Source organism: Monopterus albus, unplaced genomic scaffold, assembly GCF_001952655.1.
Source record: "Monopterus albus unplaced genomic scaffold, M_albus_1.0 scaffold108.1, whole genome shotgun sequence".
Lineage (NCBI taxonomy): Eukaryota > Metazoa > Chordata > Actinopteri > Synbranchiformes > Synbranchidae > Monopterus > Monopterus albus.
The window spans coordinates 968832-990704 of NW_018127988.1; the positions used below are offsets into that span (position 1 = coordinate 968832).

General features: G+C 41.0%; 2 protein-coding genes across 4 annotated transcripts in view; one reads left to right on the plus strand and one right to left on the minus strand.

Moving 5' to 3' along the window:
* Nucleotides 1–2276, minus strand: part of pik3r5 (phosphoinositide-3-kinase, regulatory subunit 5) — a 27687-nt gene extending 25411 nt beyond the window's left edge. For all 3 annotated transcript variants that reach the window (XM_020610959.1, XM_020610958.1, XM_020610957.1), the window contains exon 1: nucleotides 2054–2276. The gene's annotated coding sequence lies outside the window, so the exon portion shown is untranslated. The remainder of the gene's footprint in view (nucleotides 1–2053) is intronic.
* Nucleotides 2277–6328: 4052 nt separating this feature from the next.
* Nucleotides 6329–21873, plus strand: part of ntn1a (netrin 1a) — a 58672-nt gene continuing 43127 nt past the window's right edge. Inside the window, 2 exon segments of the mRNA XM_020611008.1 lie at nucleotides 6329–6610; nucleotides 6781–7836. Coding sequence (XP_020466664.1) covers nucleotides 6813–7836 — 1024 coding nt within the window. The 5' untranslated portion in view covers nucleotides 6329–6610; nucleotides 6781–6812.

Below are 21873 nucleotides of genomic sequence, written 5' to 3' on the forward strand. Positions count from 1 at the left end.
AGGCTAAAACATCACCAGATTACCAAATTACCAGAGCTGTACAGATCTGATACAGGAGACCTGAGTCTCACAAACATGAGTGTTTAAGACATGGATCCATTCACATTATCATGGCAAAAGGGCTTTTGCGTGCCTGTCGCCAAATGTGGTGTGCAGACTCCCACAGTGCGGAGCGCAGAGCGGTGGCACACCAAAAGTTCCCATTTTTTTCAACTTTGACCCCAATTGTGCTGTTGACCACTGCTTGAACAGATGAGAAACTAATTAGTCTGCTTGTGTGTCCAAATTCCCCACACTGTACAATATCATATTGTCTCCAGAGCAGATAAAGACAACTTATTTACAGTACAGTAGCTAGCAAAATAGCAGAATGCAAGTGCCTCTACCAAGATTGTTTAAAAAACACAGTTTGGCCCTCTAAAGTGCAGTGACCTACTCCTAGCAATGTTACCATTGTAGCTAAGGTGACATGGTTCTATCCATATTTTCTTGAGTTGCACAAGAACCTTATTTTTTCTGCGATAATGTGAACACGTTTTTAAACTGTATATTACTGTCTATAGCTTTTTATGTGTTGTTTTTATATTTGTATGATATGTTAAGTGCTTTGGTCAGCTGTGCTGTGGTAAAGCGCTATATAACTAAAGTTGAGTTGAGTTGAGTTGAGAAACTTAACTGCTGTGACACTTCACCAACCAAAGATTTGACTTGGTAAAATGCCAGAACAATAACAAACAAAAGTAGCATGACAGACTTGAACTCCACTCAACTTTAGACTTGATTTGTATTGGCCACAAAAAGACAATATTTATTTCAAAATAATATTTATTTAATTGTATATGGATGTTAGCTTGCCTTATCATGATCACTGGAGAGAACAGTTCACCTTCTTCAGCCTACATCTACATCACTTGTTATGACTGCCTGTATTAAAAATGATCTGTCAGCTCTTTAACAAAAGCCGCTTTCAGTAACCTTGTCAGTGGTGTATATTTAATCCATATGTGAATAATAAGTTATTGGTCTACTCAATAAAAAGGTGTTAACCAGGACACTGGTTCAGTAGTGTTTCTTTGGGGTTGAGCCCACAAAGACCATCGACAAACTCAGGTACAGGTACAGTCTTCAGGTACAGTTAAGATTCTTTACCTGAATCCATGGATGTCACTGTAGTTTTTATATCTATTTAACTATCTAAGTAAATGATGAACCCATAATGGTATACAGTAAATGTCATATACATATAACTGATCAAATCAATTAGAGCTTACCTGCTCAGGTAAACAAACCACATCCACTGAAATTAGCCCATGTGGGTTCTCTTCCAGTTTAAAGTGCTGACACAAACATCTGAGATCAATACATCACTGGCTTAAATTATTGCTCCCATTTACGGACACAGATATTTAAAAAAAAGAAAAAGTCCATGCAGCTTGCTTGGACTTCTTGCTTGGACCAACACATGCTTCTCTGTTTCTACTTCCTCACTGTTTGTTAAAAACATGAATCATACAGAATATCTGAAAAAAAGCAGAAGTTCTCAAAATGGCATCACAGTGAGGGTCTGTGAGCTCACAGAGGGGGCTGCCAATACCACAGGCATGCTTTTCCCATCACTGTGATGCTGAGGCTGCCCACCAGCTCATCTGACAGAAAATAAGACACCCAATGTCTTTCGCACCCCAAAGAAAGAAACTCTGATACTGTAAGACACATTTGCCTGAGTCATAACAAGATGACACAAAATCTTGACTCTGACAAGACCAACTTTAAAGTCTTAAGTCTCCACAATGTGCACAAACCACCATATTAGATAGATAAGTGAAACTGGATAACACTGTTACCACCATAATGTTCTCAAGATACCTGGGGAACATCCAAATCAACATTTCACTGTCAGCCACAGTTTCCTGAACAAAGCCAGAGGATACACTCTGTACGCCACCTCAGCGGGTGTACAGTTAATGACCGCTGTCCCTGGTCCTAGCTGACAGAGCATGCAGCAGGTGCCCTTCAAAATAAAATATACCCATTACTGTCTGCCATTTCTTACCTGCAGTTTACTGTCCGGCACCCATACCCTCTGCACGTGTCTAGAAAGTCCAAAGAGTCCAAGGCAAAGTGTCTCCAGCTCAGCACTACTTCCATTAATTCACCGCACACGCGCCATGGTATAACAGATGAACCCACATCCTGGGCACGGTGGAGCGGTGCAGTGAAAAACGAGTGAAACCAGTCACTGGTGCCTAATTGTAGCTCTGTGCTGCGCTCAGAGGCTTCTGCACTTCACACATACAGTGACTCAAAAACAGGAAGTGTATGAAAGAGGTGTGCTTATAAGCACAATGTCTGCTGGTGCGTATTTGTGAGTGTATAGGTGGGAAGTGTAATTGTGTGTGTATCTATGTTTCTGCATGCATGTTTGAGAGGTTGCCTGTAGACTTTGAAGGGATGTTGGCCCCTAGAAGGAAGTCATCTGGTTGGCATGTTTGTTTTCACACAATTTCCACATTTGTAAGTGTGGCTTTGTTTCGCTGTTGTGGCTTTGTTCATTATTTTCTTAAGCTAAGTGTTGGTAGTATTGTCTTAACATAATAAATACAAAAACAGCACTGACATTTCAAAATCACTAAATATGCTGCTGTCCTGGCCAACCTCACACTGCTGAACTGCAGCAGTTATATTAGTGCCAGACCGCAGAGTTGAATATGCTCACAGTACACACCCTCACACACACACACCAAATGTTAAATCCCCATGTCTCTTTTGTAAATGGCCTGTATTTGTTGTCTTGTTTTCTATGTCCTGTCCTCTGTCCTGTTAATGTGCCATTTAGAGTTGCAAATAAACTAAAAAAAAAAAAAATTCAAGTCCTACAAGACTGTATTATATCCAGTATGTTGTGGTAAATAGCAAATTGTTGCTTAATATTATAGAGACAATAAAATGTATTTTCAGTAAATTTCAGTAAAGTACAGATTGTTTGTGTTTAATTCCCCAAATCTATGAGGTCTGTATTCCTCTCTGCATCCACCTCAGTCAGGGAAACGCTGCCCTTATTCCCCCCTCTTGCTTTGCCTGTCATTTACATATCATATATTAGCGTGACTGTGAATTCCCCTTCTTGTGAAGGGAGGGAAATGTGGTGACAAGTCATATAACAGATTATTATATGCAGTATATCCTTATTTGATTGAACTATGCAGCATTTTAAACACTTTAAAACTCTGTTTCTAATGAAATTGTCACTAGAAATCTTATTCTTACTTGAATGACAAAACGAATTTAATACAATATTTCCACATAGTTTTGCACTATGTCATGTTATTCATTGTGGTCATGTTGCTGATTATAAAGTTTTGTTTTTTTTTTAGGAAAAGGAAAGGTTAGAATATGAAAATTAAATTGCAGCTGCTGCTGATGAAACAGGATAAGGTAAAAGATTCACTGTAGAATTTATTTATCACTTTATGACCAGGATCATTCAGGATTAATAATTAAAATCTTCATTCAGAAACTGGTCTTGTTTTCAAAAAAAGTCACTGCTCTGCTTGCTCTCCCTTCAGTGCTCCTCAAAGCAACACGTACTGTTTTGGACATTTCACTTCTAATCATAACGACCTGCAACATTAAAGCTTGACACGCCAGCAGGCGCTGATGGCCTTCACCCAAAGGCCCAGGGGAGAAGAAACTAATTGCATGAGAGTGAAACTGACTCAAAATTAAAGAAAACACACACGCACACAAACACACACATAGAAAGTGAGTCACTGGGAAGAGGTAAACAAAAAACAGGGTCATGATGAGCAAATTAAAATCAGATAAAATTGCTCAGATGCTTTAACCGGACTGAAAATCCATAAGTAGGGTAGTGGCAGAAAGGAGAGGGGTAATCCCCGTGTTTGTTTTTCACCTCAGCACATTTCTGCTTTTGCATATTGGCAAGCATGTTACTTCAAAGATCTCGTCATGATATCTGCAGTGACTTCCCAGTATATAGGATTTTCAATGTCTAAAAAGCTTTACAAACCCAGAGATGACCCAGAAGTTGCTTCTTTGTTCTTCCTTTTTTTTTTTATTTCACTTCTCGGTGTCCTAATAGAAGCATTCCGTGAACCTTGATTAGTTCTAGATGATTTCCCAATAAAGGAAGTCATGTCATTTCACAAATATAGATTGAATGCATTTATGCAAATTGTGTGTTGGACCATAGCAACTGTTATTTTGTGTGATTTTGCTGTAGGAGGTTGTTAACAACATCTTACTCTGGCTGCCCTAATTCAAGCCTCCACCCCCCACATGAACCCAACAGCTGTCAAACATCTAACTGGTTTTATTCTTGTTTACAGGTGGTAGAATAACTCTAACTAAGTGAGGAAATGAGTATTCTTTTTTACATTTGAGAGCGGATATAAAGCTGCTGCTGATGACAGTGAAACAGAGAAGTAAAGTGGGAGCATGACTGAGTAGGAGAGGAGAGAGCTGAAATTGGAAATATTAACAACAAAAAAAAGTGGGACTGAAGGCTTTTGATTAAAAACATGACGGCCCTGTGTACTTTCCTGTTTGCTTTGTCGAGTAAATGTAGGCACTATTCAACGTGTCTTGCAGAGGTAGAATAAGTAGTGAAATTGTTTGCTTCAGTAGAAGTTGCAATACCACAGTGGCAAAATACTCAAATTATTACTTAAGTAAAAGTACAAAAGTATTTACATTTAATATTTTTATAGTACTAAAAGTAAAAGTACCTATTATAGAGAATGGCACCGTTCACATTAATGTGTATCATATTACTGGGCTAAAATTACCGGTGTATTATTGTGTACATCACAGTTAAGGTCGAGCTAAAGGCAACTACCTTAATCTGTATTCTTTCAAGAACTTTACATTCTCCTGGGTAGCTTGTGAATTTCCCACCAGGGATCAATAAAGTTTGAGGATATTAGTGTAATCTGTTTAATTGATCTCAGTCTGAAAAGTAACTAGTAACTAATGTTATCAAATAAGTGCAGTGAGTAAAAAGTAGAATATTTTTCTCTAAAATGTAAAATGTAGTGAGGTTGAAGTAGCAGAAAGTGAAAATACTCAAGTAAAGTACGGCTACATCAAAACTGTACTTAAATACAGTACTTGAGTAATCATACTTAGTTACTTCCCACCTCTGGTGTTCTGTATCTTATTGATTATTATTATTTGCATGATGTACATCCTGCTGGCAAAGAGTATATGTTTACAACTTGTGTGAATACAGTATATGTGTATAGGCCAGCTCTGGGCCTTACATTCAGCAAATAATACATATCTCTAAAAGCATATTTTGCAAGGGATAATTTAGTCTTTAATGTTTCAATTGTATGATCACAACAGGTGTTTTTGTTGTTCCACTGAAAAGATCCACATAAAAATAAAAAAGATCTGCACCCCCCCAAAAAGAGCTCCTCCACTCCTCTCAGTTATAATCTCAGCCAATCATCCTCACTTTGGTTAAATAAACGGGGTAATGTCTCCACCGCCTGGGAGAAGAAGAAGACACACCAGCTGTCTGCGCGTAACAGCTGTGGTTTCGTTTTACGGGCACAAGATGGCGCTGATACTTCTGCTGCCAAGGTTCAACAGGTCTCATTGAGCAGCAGTTGCACAATGATGGTGTGCACTACACAGCGACTGCAGAACAGCGCAGTTACATTTGATCTGCACATTCTTTGTTTTTCAATATTGTTGGCTGCATGTAAGTAGAAACCTCATTTCCCAGCTGACTTTTCGTAGGCTGTAATTGCCATCCTGCGGATGGTGAGAACAAATAGGGTAATTCAAACTACCCAGTCATCTAAAAATACCCGAGAAGTGTAAAACACACGATGCAAAGGCAGCTTTTCGTTTAAGATCATTTAAGTTGCACATAAATTAAGCAAATGTATAGAGTGGATAGCTTACATCCCAAATTTGAGCGTCTGAGACATTTTATTTTGAAGGCATCCCTTCTTCTACCTGCTCAACAAAGGGCAATGGGCTCTCATTTACTGTACTATAGCTGTTGTGTTGGCCTACTTCATACAAACCACAAACAATCTTTATGGTTTCCAAAGAAAAGTGGGGTTGAAATAAGCCACTTTTATCTTTCAAGGGTGAAAAATGCACTTATAAGAACACTGGACTGTAATTTGCCTAACAAGATCGTGGCAAGTGCCGCTCAGATAAAGATGAGGCGAGCGTCAAATCAGTGCTGTGTTTGTGCCACATGCTCGGTTCTCTGCGTTAATTCGTGTAATGTCGTAGCCAGTCTTCCTCAGTCCTATCACTGATTCACCACCAGTGGATGTCGTTGCTCTGCCTGGTGTCACCCCTCAAGATGAGCTGACCTGAAGCTGAGCCAAGCAAAATCTGAGAGCGAGCGGGAGAGAGGGAGAGAGAGAGAGAGAGAGGGAATGAGAGAGAGAGAGACCGGCAGAAGGAGTGGGTCTTGCTAGAAGGACACCAGCGACTCTTAAATCCAGCCGTTCCTGTTTTTACGTAGGAGACTTGAAAAAATAAACGACAAAACAGGAGCAGCTAAAACATAAAATTAGCCTTCCATCGCCAGTATTTTGACATCTTTTTAAATTATTCTCAGGTAAAGTGGTGGTAAATGGGAATTTTGAAGAATTGTGTGTGGCGCGATATGTCTCAGTCTTAGTTTGGAAGATGTTGGCAAACAGCGTGAATTAACACGTTCTTGTGTCTTCACCAAACTTTGCTGTCTCTCTCTTCCCACATTCTGACTGCGCCTCTTCTCTTCTTCAGCGGCAGATCACTTGAGGACTGAGGGACCTACCATGATAAGGGCTGTGGATGTTGTGCTCACTGCGCTGCTCACCCTACCCCTGTCGTGCCGGAGCGCGCTCGGCGGCAACGGGATGAGCCTGTTTGCGGCACAGACCTCTCCGCCGGATCCCTGCTATGACGAACACGGTAACCCGAGGCGCTGCATCCCGGATTTCGTCAACTCCGCTTTCGGTAAGGAAGTGAAGGTGTCCAGCACCTGCGGCAAGACGCCTAGCCGCTACTGCGTGGTGACATCTGGGGAAAAAGGAGACGAAAGGACCAGAAACTGTCACACTTGCGATGCGTCGGACCCCAGGAAGTATCACCCTCCTGCGTACCTGACAGACCTCAACAACCCTCACAACCTCACCTGCTGGCAGTCCGAGAAATTCATTCAGTACCCGCACAATGTCACGCTGACTCTGTCCTTAGTCAAGAAGTTTGAGGTCACCTACGTGAGCCTGCAGTTCTGCTCTCCCCGACCTGAATCCATGGTTATTTACAAGTCCATGGACTATGGTAAAACATGGGTACCCTTTCAATTTTACTCGACTCAGTGTAGGAAGATGTATAACAAGCCCAACAGAGCCGTTATCACCAAGCAGAACGAACAGGAGGCCGTCTGCACGGACTCCCACACGGACATGTACCCCCTTACCGGCGGGCTCATCGCCTTCAGCACGCTGGACGGCAGGCCGTCGGCGCACGACTTCGACAACTCTCCGGTGCTACAGGACTGGGTAACGGCCACTGACATTAAAATCATCTTCAGCCGGTTGCACACCTTCGGTGATGAGAACGAGGACGACTCGGAACTGGCCCGGGACTCGTACTTTTACGCCGTGTCGGACCTGCAGGTCGGAGGGAGATGCAAATGCAACGGGCACGCATCTCGGTGCGTAAAGGACCGGGATGGGAATATGGTGTGTGAATGCAAGCACAACACCGCCGGGCCGGAGTGCGACAGGTGCAAACCTTTCCACTACGACAGACCGTGGCAGAGAGCCACAGCCAGGGAGGCCAACGAGTGTATCGGTAAGTCCCTCCACTGTCCTCCGGTCCGGAGACCCTGTCAAACTACTGCACAGAGCTGCTTTACATGTAGGATTTGATTTGTGGTGGTACAAGATAAAGTGTCGGCTACAGTGGAATTATTGGGGCTCTGTTAGATACATAGATGTCATGTAACATCAGTCCAGTTAGGTAATAATAATAAATGATATATTTTAGGACTAATTCCTAATTAGTCCTAATATTTTGCGACGTATATGACTAGTTTTACAGCTTCATTTCAATAGACACATTTTTCTGATATTATGGCGCACGTCCACGAGCATGACATTTGGTTTAAGTCACATGCAACATGAAAATTCAGTTTGAAAATTCATTTCGGTAGCTGCAGGCCACAGTGGAGCCTTTTAGCACCGAGCCTCGTCTTCCACAGGAACATTTCTCATAGCTCGACCTGACCTAACCGGAGAACCGCTGCTGTAATTGGACACAGATTTTTATTAGTATCACAAACTTATTTTCCACATTAAAATCAATGGTGGAATGAAATGACATTTCAGAGATGTAGTATAAAAATATAAATCTATTCTTACTGATTTATAAAGGATTACAATTCATTATAATATTATGAAATAGTCAAAGTGTTTTAATGTTTGTAAATTAGAATAATTCAATTTGATTGCAACATTGCATTAATTATAGGCTACGTTTTACAAATACTTAATATAACAATTGTACAAATGTCTTTAATATAGATAATTCCATAATTATGGTTAATATTATTCATTTATATACTTATAAAAATGTCAGACACAATATTTTCAATCCTATAAAGAAAACAGGTCTCTGATCACACTGTATTTGTGCTGCTGATCTTTGTATAGACATAGTTCATCAAATCATGTGATCAAAGTGATCAATAGTGGTATGCTTTCTTAGTCTGGCACAGATATGTGAACCTGTATGTTATTTATACTGTAGAATCTAGGGCCGCTCTGTTCTGCACTTGAGAGAAACAGAATAAGAAGAAGCCTGAACTTGATGGAATGACTTTTGTTGTATTGGTAGATGGCTTTGCATTACAGGTTTTGTGGTGAGACTGGGATTGAAAATCACGTGGACTTATCCTGTCACGTCTTTAAAACATGTGTTTGGTCTTACTGTGTGATCATTTAATGGGGCTGTGTTCATCGTCCACTCTGAGGCCTGATTTCTGTGTAGAGTGTTATGTTTTCATTGTTACCAAAGCTTTTAAAAGAAACACTTTAAGTGTTATCCCTTAGTTTACAGAATAAACAGCCGAAGTGATTTAGTGCAGCTCCTACTGATGAGGTGTGCAACACGATACAGCCTAAAAAACAGAAGCAGAGGCAGAAAGATGCTGATGATCAAGAATGAAATTAAAACCTCAGTGTGACTCTACGCAGTTTAAAAAGGCACTTCTTACAGAAACCAGTTTAAACCCTTATGTTTTCATTTTTGCTGCAGCTCTGCAGGGAAAGACACATTATTTTGTTTGACAGTTGCCACTTTAACACATACCAGCTGTTTAAAAGGGTTTTTTTTTGTCTGTTTCTAAAGCTTTAAGACCATCTCACAGGGAGATGTGAAAGTGTGGGAACTTCTATGGTGTGTATATACGATGCTGTGTGATTCATGGGGTGGCCATAAATGTGTTAAAGAAAGCAAGGAAACCAAGGCATAAGGAATTTTTTTTTAACCTTGACAGGTAACCAGTGAAAGTCTGCATGCTTTTTAACCCCACTAATTCATTTTCTTTCTACAGTTCAGGACAATTTAATATCAGTGATGCTTACTTAACCTATTAAAAATATTTAATACATTTACTAATGTATCAACTCACCCTTAAGCCATTCAACTCTGTTTAAAAATGCTTTACAAACAGAACATAAAGTAAAGAGATAGAAAGTAATGTGTACACACTGATAAAATTGTATACTCCCTATCCATGTCTACATTTAAAAATAATGAGCCAACATTACTGGCACTGAGTAAAAAAGACGGCTCTGTAATGACAAATATTTCAGTGGCAAAAGAAAAAAAAGCTGGTTTGGGGTCAACTCCTGAAGTCATACAAATGAATAGTTTCCTTCAGCAAGAATCCATTTCTTTACTGGACCAGCACACATATAATACACCTCACTTAGTGCATGCATCATGTTGTCAGCAAGATATTTAGATTTCAACACCAAACTTGTTATGGAAGTGTGTGTGTGTGTGTGTGTGTGTGTGTGTCAAATACCAAATGAAGAGAAGAAGAAATGTAAAGAGGTGTGTCAGAAGGATGTGAGTGTGCGATGGGATACGTTTGGCGATCAGACTGTCAGTTCGGAGTGTGTTGTTTTTAACGATAGCACCGTGAATGTTGAATGTCTGTGGACACCCATAAGGAGGTAGTTATCACAACATTGTTTCTGTGCACCGTATAAGTTCTGGCACTGTGTGGGGTCCGAACTGATGCCAGCTATTACTGACTCCTCTGATTTCCCTGATCCTCCCTTCCCACCGAAACAAACAAACAAAGCAAGAAAAAAGACAAATCACAAAAGTGCATTTGAACATTCAGGCCTGTCTCTGCTTTTGTCTTGCAGTGCACTTTGCTGATTACTTCCATCAGCACTGTTGAGGCTGCTCGATCCATTTGGGTTATTGACTTTTAATGTAACAAGTTCAGTATCCAGCACCAACAGTGAAGGTAGATGGAAGTAAGAGGGAACTACAGATGCATTGTGGCTCACCAAAATGCTCCTGCAAACGTCACAGCCTAAATACTGAGGTGACATTGTTTCACCTATTTATTAAATGATGAGGCTACAGAAAAAACTTTCAAATCAAATTAACTGTAAATGTCATTCTAGCAGCTGCCCATTTTCAGGTTTGTGCAGTTTACTGGACATGCTGGGTGAAAAAAGGAAGAGAAAATGTCTTGAATAATTCAGGAGAATTTTAGAAAGAGCTAAAGGCGTGGTGTGAACTAAGACATGAGCTCCCCTGATAACATGATTAGCAAAATTTGGGGGGGTTTCATTCTGAACTATTAACAATAGCTATGTCAATTTGCCATATAGGCTATTTCTGTTTTTCTGTACCTTTATCCTCATGGATCATGTGTAAAATTAGGCTATTATCGATTATTATTGTGGTATGAGTCACACATAAGGGTCATTCGGCACTAATTCAGAAATACCGGCATGCGTGCAGTTCTCGCCATCACCATCGTGGCATGGTGCTGCAGTAAACATCACGTTAATGCAAAGAGCACCAAAACAATCTCTCTCGATTCTGTCATTTGCCTTAAAACAAAAAAAGAAGAAGGACAAACATTCTTCACACACAGTCTGCATGTGAATCGCCATTTTTCATTTAGGCTACAGATCAAACGGTAACATTAAGTCAAAAAGAAAACAAGGCAGCTTAAATGTCACAGTGAGTCTACTCTTTGTGGCACAAGCAAGGGACTTGGTTTTCCTTCCTACATTTGTCAAACAGAAAATAAAATAGGTAATTTTATGAACCGTAACACTCAGGAATACAAAAGTGTACATATTCATGCATGAGGGTGCACATACTGAAATGGTCTCTCGCTGCTCTGCATGCCTCTTTGGTGATGAAATACGGACACTGCTGGTAACGTTACATGTGTTTTTCTATTCCTATCAGTAGGAATAATGGCTTTTAAAAAAAGAAAAAGGTAACTTATAAATGTTGTATCTGTCATTTATAAACTTTCTTGATTTTCTTTCCACTTAGGAATAAAGAGTTCATTCACTATAACTTTCTCCCCAACCTTGCCATTTTGACTCACCTGTTTTCACACTGACGCTCCTACAGTCTGGTATCACCTGCGAGATTTCAACTGACCTGCTGCTTGTTTTGCCTCACCGCATCAAAATCTACCCTGCAGAGGACAGGCGTATGTTTCCAGGTGCTGTTCAGCGGGAGTAAACATGAAGAGCAGAAAGGCTGACAGTTGATTTGATAACCACCGAAATAATAACATTTTAAAGCCACAATCATTAGTGTAGAAGAAAAAATATTTTAAGTATTTTTTATGCCTGGTGATCTGTGGGTGGGGTTCCAACTTGAAACCACCTGGGGTAAAAATTCCTACATAAAAAAAAAAATCCAGAAGTCTTCTGAATACTTCGACTAGATGAGAATATTAGCTGAAACATAGTGCATACGTTATCACTTAAAAACAGCTGTGTCCATACTGGTGTGTTTTCTTACTTTCAGTGATGCCCAGACTCTACTGAGGTTTTAAATAACATCAGAACGCTGGTGGACTTTGATAGCGGCAACAGATGGATGTTTTTGCAGTTTGGTGCTAACCAATGTGTGGCAGTTTTGAACAATCATACAAGGAGAAATCCAGCATAGAAATGAACAGCCTGCCCTATACAGACCAGGTCACAATGAGGACATCAGACATGCTGTCATTTAAGCAGTGGTTGTTGAAATCATAGCAGTGTCCCAGTCTCCAATATAATGTTGAGCCAAAGTTGCCAGTCTGTTTCTATCCAGCCACTTTTTGATCGAGAGTAGGATCATATTCCCATTTACTGAAATCACAAACTGAACCAGACAGTTCTTGTTGGATATAAAGCAGTTTTAAAACATTATGAAAGTATCAATAAGAACAAAATATAGTAGATATCAAAGAAGCTAAAGGCTAATGATGCCCGACAGCGTTAACATATTATAGGGTGGATTTTTGCCTTTAGTTAATTGTGGTTTTCTTGGTTTCTGTGTTTATAGACTAGGGTATTTACAGTCATTCAGCACATATCTGATAATGACAGACTGTAATTATGTCTTCAAAACAGAGAGCTGAATTTACCCATCAGACATGTATCATTCCACCTTTGTTTGCACATAGAGAGATGCTTTCATTTGGACAGCAGATGTGTTTTACCTGCCTTTCCTTGAGTGACTCCATGCTGGTATGGATGTTTGGTGCATTTCTGACACTACTGAAGGTCTGGTTAATATTTGAGCAGCTAGCTGTGCACCTCTATAAACCGGCATCCTTCATCTTCAGAGGTGCCGACATGATGCATTGTTAGTCGCGGTCACAGCAAACAAAGCTGGGAATAACCTGGCTGAATAACTTTGCACTTTGCACCTCACCTTCACTTCTTCAGTCAGTCAGCACTCACCTCTTTCTACTAACAAGCACACACCTATAGGCATGCATATATGCATGCGCACCCACACACACAGTGTTTTCTTCAGGTCTTTAACCACAAGTTCAAATGGGGGGAATGGCCTCTCTCTCTCTCACAGCGAGAACTTCTTTCCTTGAGCTCTTATCAGTGTTTATGACTCGTTTTGTAAACTGCTACAAAAATAAGTGGCTCTCGGTCCAGACGAGTGTCTCATCCTTCTTTCTTAGATTCAGAGACCTGTTATATTTCTCAAACAGAAACATGGCCACAAGCGAGGCTGTCAGAACTAGCTGGAAAATATCCACAGATATAGTACATGGGCAGTAATAATGACAAGCTTTCTGTAGCTTGGTTTAGGATGACAGTGGACTCTATGGGTCTGTATGTGTGTTGAAATGTCCACATGTTCCAAATGCTCCTGCTGCCTCATTGGTGTGGGTGAGAGGCCAGTTGTTTGATCATTTGATTGAGAATTGATGCTAGCTATTTGCAGCAAAAGTACTGGAACTATTGAACTCCTAGCCAATAATCACAGCTGCTGGGTGTTGTAGAACTGCCATTCAGACTGTAAATTGTACATAGTAAAAACACACACGCGGTTTTGTCTGTTTATAAGCCTCGGAGGAGAGAGGATGCCTGAGTAATTGTCTTCAGCACTTACGTGTGAGAAATGTCTGTTTATATAAAACAATAATAGTGATTAAATAAAGCGATTTCATAAAGCTGAGAGCCCTCTGCTACTGCACAGTCCTAGCAGTGATAATTGCGATATTTAAGGCTTAAATGGAAGCAATAGATATGACAGCTTCCTTTGAGCTGGAATTTTGAAGCTAGTTGTTGCTTGTCATGAGGCCTGCTCAAGAAGCAGTTTTGATGAAATTCCAGTTTTTCACACATAATAGATTCTGACAGGTCTTTGAAGAGTTGAAATAAGTTATCAAAAAAATGTCTGAGGATAAAGTTCAGATAAGAGAGGCAGGCGACATGGAAAGCTGTAATTAAAAAGTGCGCGTGTCTGTGTTTGTGCCGAGGGAGAAATGTATGAAAGGCTGCCACCATTCATTAAACTGAAGACTAAATTCAATATACTGTACGTCTGTAACTGTATTTTACAAGAGCTATTTGCATGTTGTCCAGCATTAGGCTCAAGCAGAAATGTTTTCATTACAGTCCGTCCTACAAGCCTTGATAAAGCTCAGGTCGCTTGGCATGATGGAATGTCTTCAGTTGTCAGACAAGACAAAAATCCGTTTTGAAATTTCACTGTGTGTGTGTCTGTTGTTTAATTCAGGGTCCTTTGGGCAATGTGAACATTTCTGCAGCCGTGGTTTTGTTTCATTGCTTTGGCTACATTGCATAATGCAACACAGATCCTGCTCACAGTGTGAGTCTGCGTTTTCTGTCAGTGTCTGAGTACATGTGTGAGTGTGTAGCAGGTCTCTGTGCACATGCTTGATTTTGAAAAATGGTTTGGTAGGAAGCCATAATGCTTATGAAGTGAAAGCCATATTACTTTACTCTGCTGGCTTCTAGCCTGCACTCACTTCCTCTTGTCATCCTCACTAGTGCTTGAAGTCACCATGGACTGTGGCTGCTCTATTACAAGGAACTCGTGCTGTTTTCACACATACACTCCAGTCTACTGTTTGTCCCAGGAATTAGATCCAGACTTTGTCCAGAGTTGCCCTTTCACACATGTAGCACATAACAGGAGATAGTTTGTGTCAGACGGATTCTCACCTGCTGGTTGATGTAAAGTGTGCAGGAGATGGGACATGATGCAGTCACATAGCCGTTTTGTAATTTGGTTAGGAACATACCTTAAATTTGTCTGACGATTCTAGCGACAGAAGTTCCTGAATCTTGTTGTGTCTCAAGTTAGATAGTTTTGTTGGCGTCTCCATTGTCAGTGACCATTTTTCTTCATCATTAGATGCTTGTATTCTTCTGGTTTTGCGCCACATGGTATAATGTCATCAACATACCCACTAGCTCATCGTGGATACTCTGGACTATAAGATGCTGTATTCTAGAGCATGGATACCTGACCCGTGCCTGAGAGTGGGGTGTCGGAACCCGACCTGGACCCAACAAGCTTACAGTATATAATGTCCGAACTCAACCCGAGCCCGACACAACTGAGTTTGTATGATGTTTTCCCCCTTAACATTAAACAAAGCATACATTTGAGTGCTCCAGCCATCTAGCTTAAAGATTGACTTATGTGTCCGAACCCGGCCTGAACCCGGGTACTGATGGGTCCTGTCGGGGTCAGTTCAGGTATCCACACTGTATTCTCACATGGGCTTACTCCAGCTCACTTGAGCATTACACAGACTTTGTAGACTACTAGGGAACTGGCAGGGTAAAGTCCGCTTAACTTCCAGGTCAACTGACTCGGACATTTGCTTTCTCACTTACAGCTCCTCTGGGTAATGTCTAGATAATTTCAGGGCTCTTGTGGGTGAAAACATGGTCTATGTGTGTGAGTCTTAAAATGTTTCCATTCACTCTCCAGCAGCTGGTGGTGATTGTTCTGGCCGATGAGATCCAAGTGGATTTTTGCTCTTCTTTCTGTCCTTCACTTGTCTTACTCAATATTAGCTGCGCCCTGAAGAGGTAGCTCACATATGCACACTTCTGTACTGCCTGTTTATGCTGTCAGGTATATACTCAGGAGAGAAGTCTGGATGTGCTGCACACGTCCACCGAAAATTTTAATCAAACAGATTCAGACATGAACTAGGCTTTCTTTACAGCGATGACAGCTGTTTCATTATTTTTATTGGAAGGTGTGTGCTTTGACAGCGCCAGGAGCGAAAAAGTGCAAAAAGTAAAATGTGTTACAAGTTTACCAAAGCAGTGATTTAACATGATTCCCAATCCTCTACAACAGTGCTGCTATCTGATGCAGAAACAGTGTTTGATGGATTTGAGTGACGCACACACATAAACACACGTATAGAGACACACTACTCAACAAGTTGTGCCTCATGTTCCTCCAATGATCGACAGACACGAGATTCTCTGCTGATACCTGTCATCATCTGCCAGTTGCCTGTTTATTTTCATGTGTGTGCATGCTTGTGTGAGCGTTTCCATTTGTCTTGCTTCTCTGCCAGTAGGCCTAGACATTATGCAGTGTATTCCTTTCTATTGTAGAGTGCGTGTGTGTGTGTGTGTGTGTGAGAGAGAGAGAAAGAGAAAAAGAAATTGTGCAAGCATGTGTGAGTGTCTCCCCTTATCTGCGCTGTCAGCCCGTGGGTGTTTACGCAAACAGTAATTCTGTCGAGATGTGAGCAGCTATTCAAGCGCCTGGGGAGATGTCTGTTAATGAATTAATTGGTGACTTGATGCTGTAGTGAAAGCTTGTCTTAGCCAAGGGAGGATCTGTGTGCTGTGGGTTTAAGATGAACAATGGCATGAGTGTGTGTTTGTGTGCCCTTGGCAATATGCACATTATGGGGACCAAAACCTGCTAACACACTCACATTGTGGGGGCTTGGCCTTCCAGATGCTGGTTCCCCACCATGTAAATCATTGAATTTTAGGGTGACAACATGGTTTAATGTAAGGTTAGGGTAACGGTTAGGTTTAGGCAAGCAGTGGTTATGGTTAAGGTTGGGATAGGTCTCTAGGAAATGAATGGAAGTCAATGTACAGTCACCATGAGGAATGAGAATGTGTGTGTGTGAGAAAGAGAGAGAGTGTGAGTGGGAGGAAGAGCAATGAAAAGGTTTGGTTTGAGTGGGTACCAGATGATTAGATGTAATTAAAACCCACACAACACAGCATCAGCATGTGTTCGTACATTAGATACAACACACATCATTCATCAGCTCTATGAATCACAGCCGGCCTGTCTCTTCAATATATCAAGCAGCCACATTTATACCGCAGAGTAAACCCTGTCACACAGAAGTGAGAGAGACTAATAATCAGGCCTGATTTTACTGGAAATGAGCAGTAGAAAATATTAAGTTGGCAATGTAGTTAAGCTTCAAGGGATTTTTGGGGGGGATAAATGATGAAAAGCTTTTTTTTTTCCCATTTAGGATACAAAAGTTCAATCTTTACCTAAACAGGACGCAACACTTCACTTTACTGCACACAGTAGAGAATGTCAGCTATGCTGAGCCTTAGCCCCAGAAGAATTATTTGGAAAATTCAAATATTGTCCTACACTGAAAGCACAAAGGACACTCCTGCAGTCAACTTTCTGAGAAAAACAGCTTTTACTTTTTTCCACACTGCAGGGAAAAAATGATGAAAACAGTGATACTACAGGATGTATGTCTAAGGAGAGCCCTCTACACTGACCACCACTGTTACAGTTTCATTTCATTTAAAAGAATGCTCAGTGCCAGTGTCAATTTATATATACAGTATAACACATTATAATGCATTATAGCATTCCCTTCTTTCTAACTCTTGACCCAACCCAGATAAACACAGTCTCCTCTGGAATAACAACAGGCTTTGTACAGTTTTATTCTCATGTGCAGCAGTACAAACCAGGACATAAATGTAAAATTAAGCCTGCACTATTATGCACAACCTATAGTGTCACTCATTCTGCACTCATCAGCTATGAAACACACTATTCGAATAATCCTGATTCACTGCCATCACAGAGACCACAGCCGCCCGGCTTGTTAACAGCCGGTCATAGAGGGACCAGTAAACAGGGAAGGAGAACACTGTCTGTGTGAGTGCTTGTGTTAGACAGAGAGAGTGCATGATTCTGTGCATGTGTGTGAGATGATGTGTGCCTAAGTACTGGCAGCTTTGTAGAGTTAAAAGGCACTGAGTTGTATGTGAGACCTGATCCCCAAGGCTGTATGGGGCTGGCGGTGCTGTAGAGGATCAGGGCTGATGATCTCAGCACCTCTGTGTGGCAGCAGGTTACTGCACAGTTACCAAGAGGAAGGTGAGTGCTTGTTGCCAAAGCAAATATATAACGTGGACTGGAGGCAACAACAGCAAGAACCAGAGAAAGTGATTTAAAAGAAGAATGTTCTCCTGCACTGTGCCATACGCTGTGTCTTGTGGTGATTAGTTAATGCATTATTAATGAGATTAAATGTAAAATCTTTGCACACTGCATTCCATTTTTGCACTTTCACATCGACAAAACACATTACAACAAGTCCTGAAGCATGTGTTGTTATATTATGCTACAATTACCCAAATCTGTTCACACTTAAAAATGAAAGCCTTGGCACAGCTTTTTACCACTCTTCCAAAATCTGGCCGATAGGGCTACACCAGCACCAATAACAACAATAAAAAACAAACACTCACTTATGTGTGTGTGTGTGTGTGTGTGTGTGTGTGTGTGTTTGCATGTGCCTGGTATTACTCATTGGGGAGACTGAAACCTGTTTACACACTCACAGTGTGGGGACTTCATTTTCCTTATGGGGACCAGATGCTGGTTCCCCACCATGTAAATCATTAAACTGTAGGGTGACAACTTGGGTTAAGATTAGGAGTGAGTCAAGTAGTGGTTATGGTTAAGGTTAGTGTATGTCTCCATGAGGTTAACGTAAGTCAATGTCCCCACAAGGAGTGAAAACAAATGTGTGTGTTTGTGAAAGAGCGAGAGAGATAAAAGCTTTTGTTTGCTGCAGCAGCTCAGTGTTTGATTCAAGGTGAAAATCCTGGCAAAAAAACCATCTCTGGGAACAGTCACACTGTTCACAGACAGGACCACCTAGCACGTGTGTGAGCACATCAAGTCCAAAGCAGGGGTCCTTACACACACAGCTATTGATGATTAATAGCTGTATGAAGTTACACCGCCACACAGCAGTCTGTTGTGTACGTAGTTCACAGCGCCCCCCCCACTGTTTCTGTAGTACACTGCTGTCGTCATCTGAGTGAACTGCAACCAGGTGGAAACTGCATCAGAGGAACGAAGAGTCTCAGACTGTAGATGCAGCTAAAGCTGCAGACCCAGATTTGGTCTTTAGTGATATTAGATAGCTGAAACTGAACTTGTCTGGGTTCATCTGTTCTTGTAACTCTGTTATTTTCAGCATCTTATACACACTGTCCTTTTCTTACTCTCTCTCTCTCCCACACACACACACACACACACACAAGTAAACACACAGAATTGGAGAAAGCACCTGTGACAGATCAGGCAGAGTCAAACAATTTCATTTTGCGTCAAACATGCTCACACGCTGCCAGAAAGAAAAGCTTCCCTGGAATTCGTCGTGCCTGTGTGTGTTGTTGAATAGCTGACGGTGATTTATCACCGATGTCTTTGTCTTTCCCATATAAGTCATGGTGCAGAATGTGTGTGTGTGTGTGTGTTGCAGCACCCGGTTGTCATGGATGCCTTCAAGTCACAGTTGTGTTTCTGTGTGTGTCTGAGTATGGTGGGCCCTGTGACTGGCTACACAACTGACAGAAATGTGGACAGCTAAGAGCCATACATAAACTTTTGATTTTGGTTCTTGTGGATGGCACCCTGCTGGATCACACACGCTGGCAAACACAGCTGCCTTAACAAGCAGAAGGTTGACATAGTTGCACAAAGAGATTTCAGTCAGCAGAGGTCAGCACAAAGTAGACAGATTTACAATAAGTTTGAAGAAAGTATTCATTGTCATTTTTATAGTTTTTCCTCATGAACCACATTATCCCTGTGTTTAAGGTGATTTGATTTTCTTGAGAGAGAATAACATCAAATGAGTAGCTTGTATGTTTTAGAAGTGGAATGCTAACTTCTGGGAGGTTTTGCTTTCTGGGAAGGTTTGCGTGGTCATCTCAATTTGCCAGGGGTGATCCCAGGTTAATCCATCACTCATTAGCTCCCAAAGACGAGACACATTAGTGGGGTGAGGGGCTGCAAGTCCACACTTTCTCTTTCTCTTGCTCTTTGCCTCTCTTTCTTGTCACCTTACACAGGAACACACAATGTTCTCCCATGAAATAGAGAGCATTAGAATGAATAAAGCCATGGCCAACACCTTCTCTTATTTATCAACCCCCCTCCCTTTGATGGCTCTGCTCCCTCTGGGACAATAGAGCCAATTAATTAAGCTCAATGTCCAACTGAGAGCAGAGAGCAGCTCTGAAAGCACTGGCCTTAGCTGATTTAACTTCTCTGTTGAAAGTCCATTACAGAGAGAAGAGAAAGAAGGTTAACTACCGAGGATGGGAAGGCGGGTGAGTAAAGGAAAAAAAACAGAGGAAAGAGCTAAAAGATGCCTTTAGACCAGACAGTTCTAGGGACTGCCCCACTCATGCTGCCGGTAGGAACGCTGAAGTGACCGACTGTTAGCAATAAGCCACCAAGCTCACAACAGTTGACACATAGTAATGTTACATTACTGGTAGGTATTTGCTTTATATGTTGCTAATGTGTGCGGCACAGCAGTGTAGTGGTTAGTGTTTTAAAAAAAAGACAATTATCACTGCTTCAGTCAACATACACATATGTAACTCATGGTTCCTAATGTGCTTGGATAGTACCTACCCTAACAAGTCTCTCAAAATATAGTGCTATAAGAACTTTTATCATCCTTAGCTCCTCTGGTGTGGACACACAGAAAAGGGGGTACTTTGTCCAACAGTTCTAAGAACTATGAAAAGTTCCTTTGGTCCGAAAGTGCCTAAAGACAGTAAGCGCTGTTTGAAAAGCTTCCACTTAAGTGTGATGTAACATTCCACTTCTGGGTCCAAACTACCCCACACCCAAATCATTGAGTGTAAAACGTGTCATTGTATAGTGTTTACATTAAATTCGTGCTAACTAGATAGCTAACATTACATTACAAGGCAACAAAACAGCACACTTTTAGAAGCTTTCTTTTTCTCCTTCCTATCACAAGGAAAGCAGTACTGTAAAATGACAGCTGACCTGTGATTTTTGATTCAGATCTACTGAAAGAATAGGGAACACAACACTGTGGTATATGGAAAGAGGGGGAGAATGAACCTAAGCTTGGACCCAGAAACAGAATGTTACATCACCACTTAACAAGCAAAGGAAAGCAAACAAATGGACCTAGTTATAGGGGCCGATAAGGAAATTATAAGGAAATCAAGTGCTTAATGGTCATATTTATGTTATGATAGTTCATGGCAAAAAATAATTTTCCAAAGGGGCTCCTCTGTGTTTTCTTTGAAGCTGAGAACTAGACCTGTACGACACACGGAGGAAAAACTTGGCCTCAGTCTTGTTCTCCCAGTTTATCTTGTGGGTATCCGACTTCAGGAGACACTTGCAGATGCTGAAATGATTACTATAAGTACCAGGTTTCTGTAGATAACCAGATGTCCATCTGATCATAAAAGAGAACCTGGAGAATACAGGTTGTATTTTTCTTCTTGTAGTTTCTCTTGTGCCATAGGTCGACAGGTCACTGGCAGGACATGAAAGCTGAGGTGGAGCATAACAGATAACCAATGGGAGTTTCTTCTCCTTCTCCCAGAGTCTCTGATGAAAACAAGGAGAGTGGGGTGAGGAAAAGAGGTAGATGGATAGAGGGATGGAGCTGTGAGGTAGCTGTGAGGGGGCGGCCTGTTCCCAGTGCTTTTGGGAGTAATGTTTGCACTTGCAAGAATACTTTTTATACACCAACTTGACACTCAACATGAAAGTTGACAAATGAATCTCCATTTAAGGTTCACTTGCTTGTTTTTTAACTTTCAAATGTATCATTGGCTTCAGCAGATAAGTGCCATATGCCTTAAACATGCATTCATACACTGATGAGGATGTGGGAGATGGCTAAAAATTTAGAAACATTGGTTAAATAAACAGTTATTGGAGATTTTATTTATATTTATTATTATATTTATTTGTAATCAAAAAAAGAAATGACTCCCAGAAATAATTTGTAGCATACAGAAG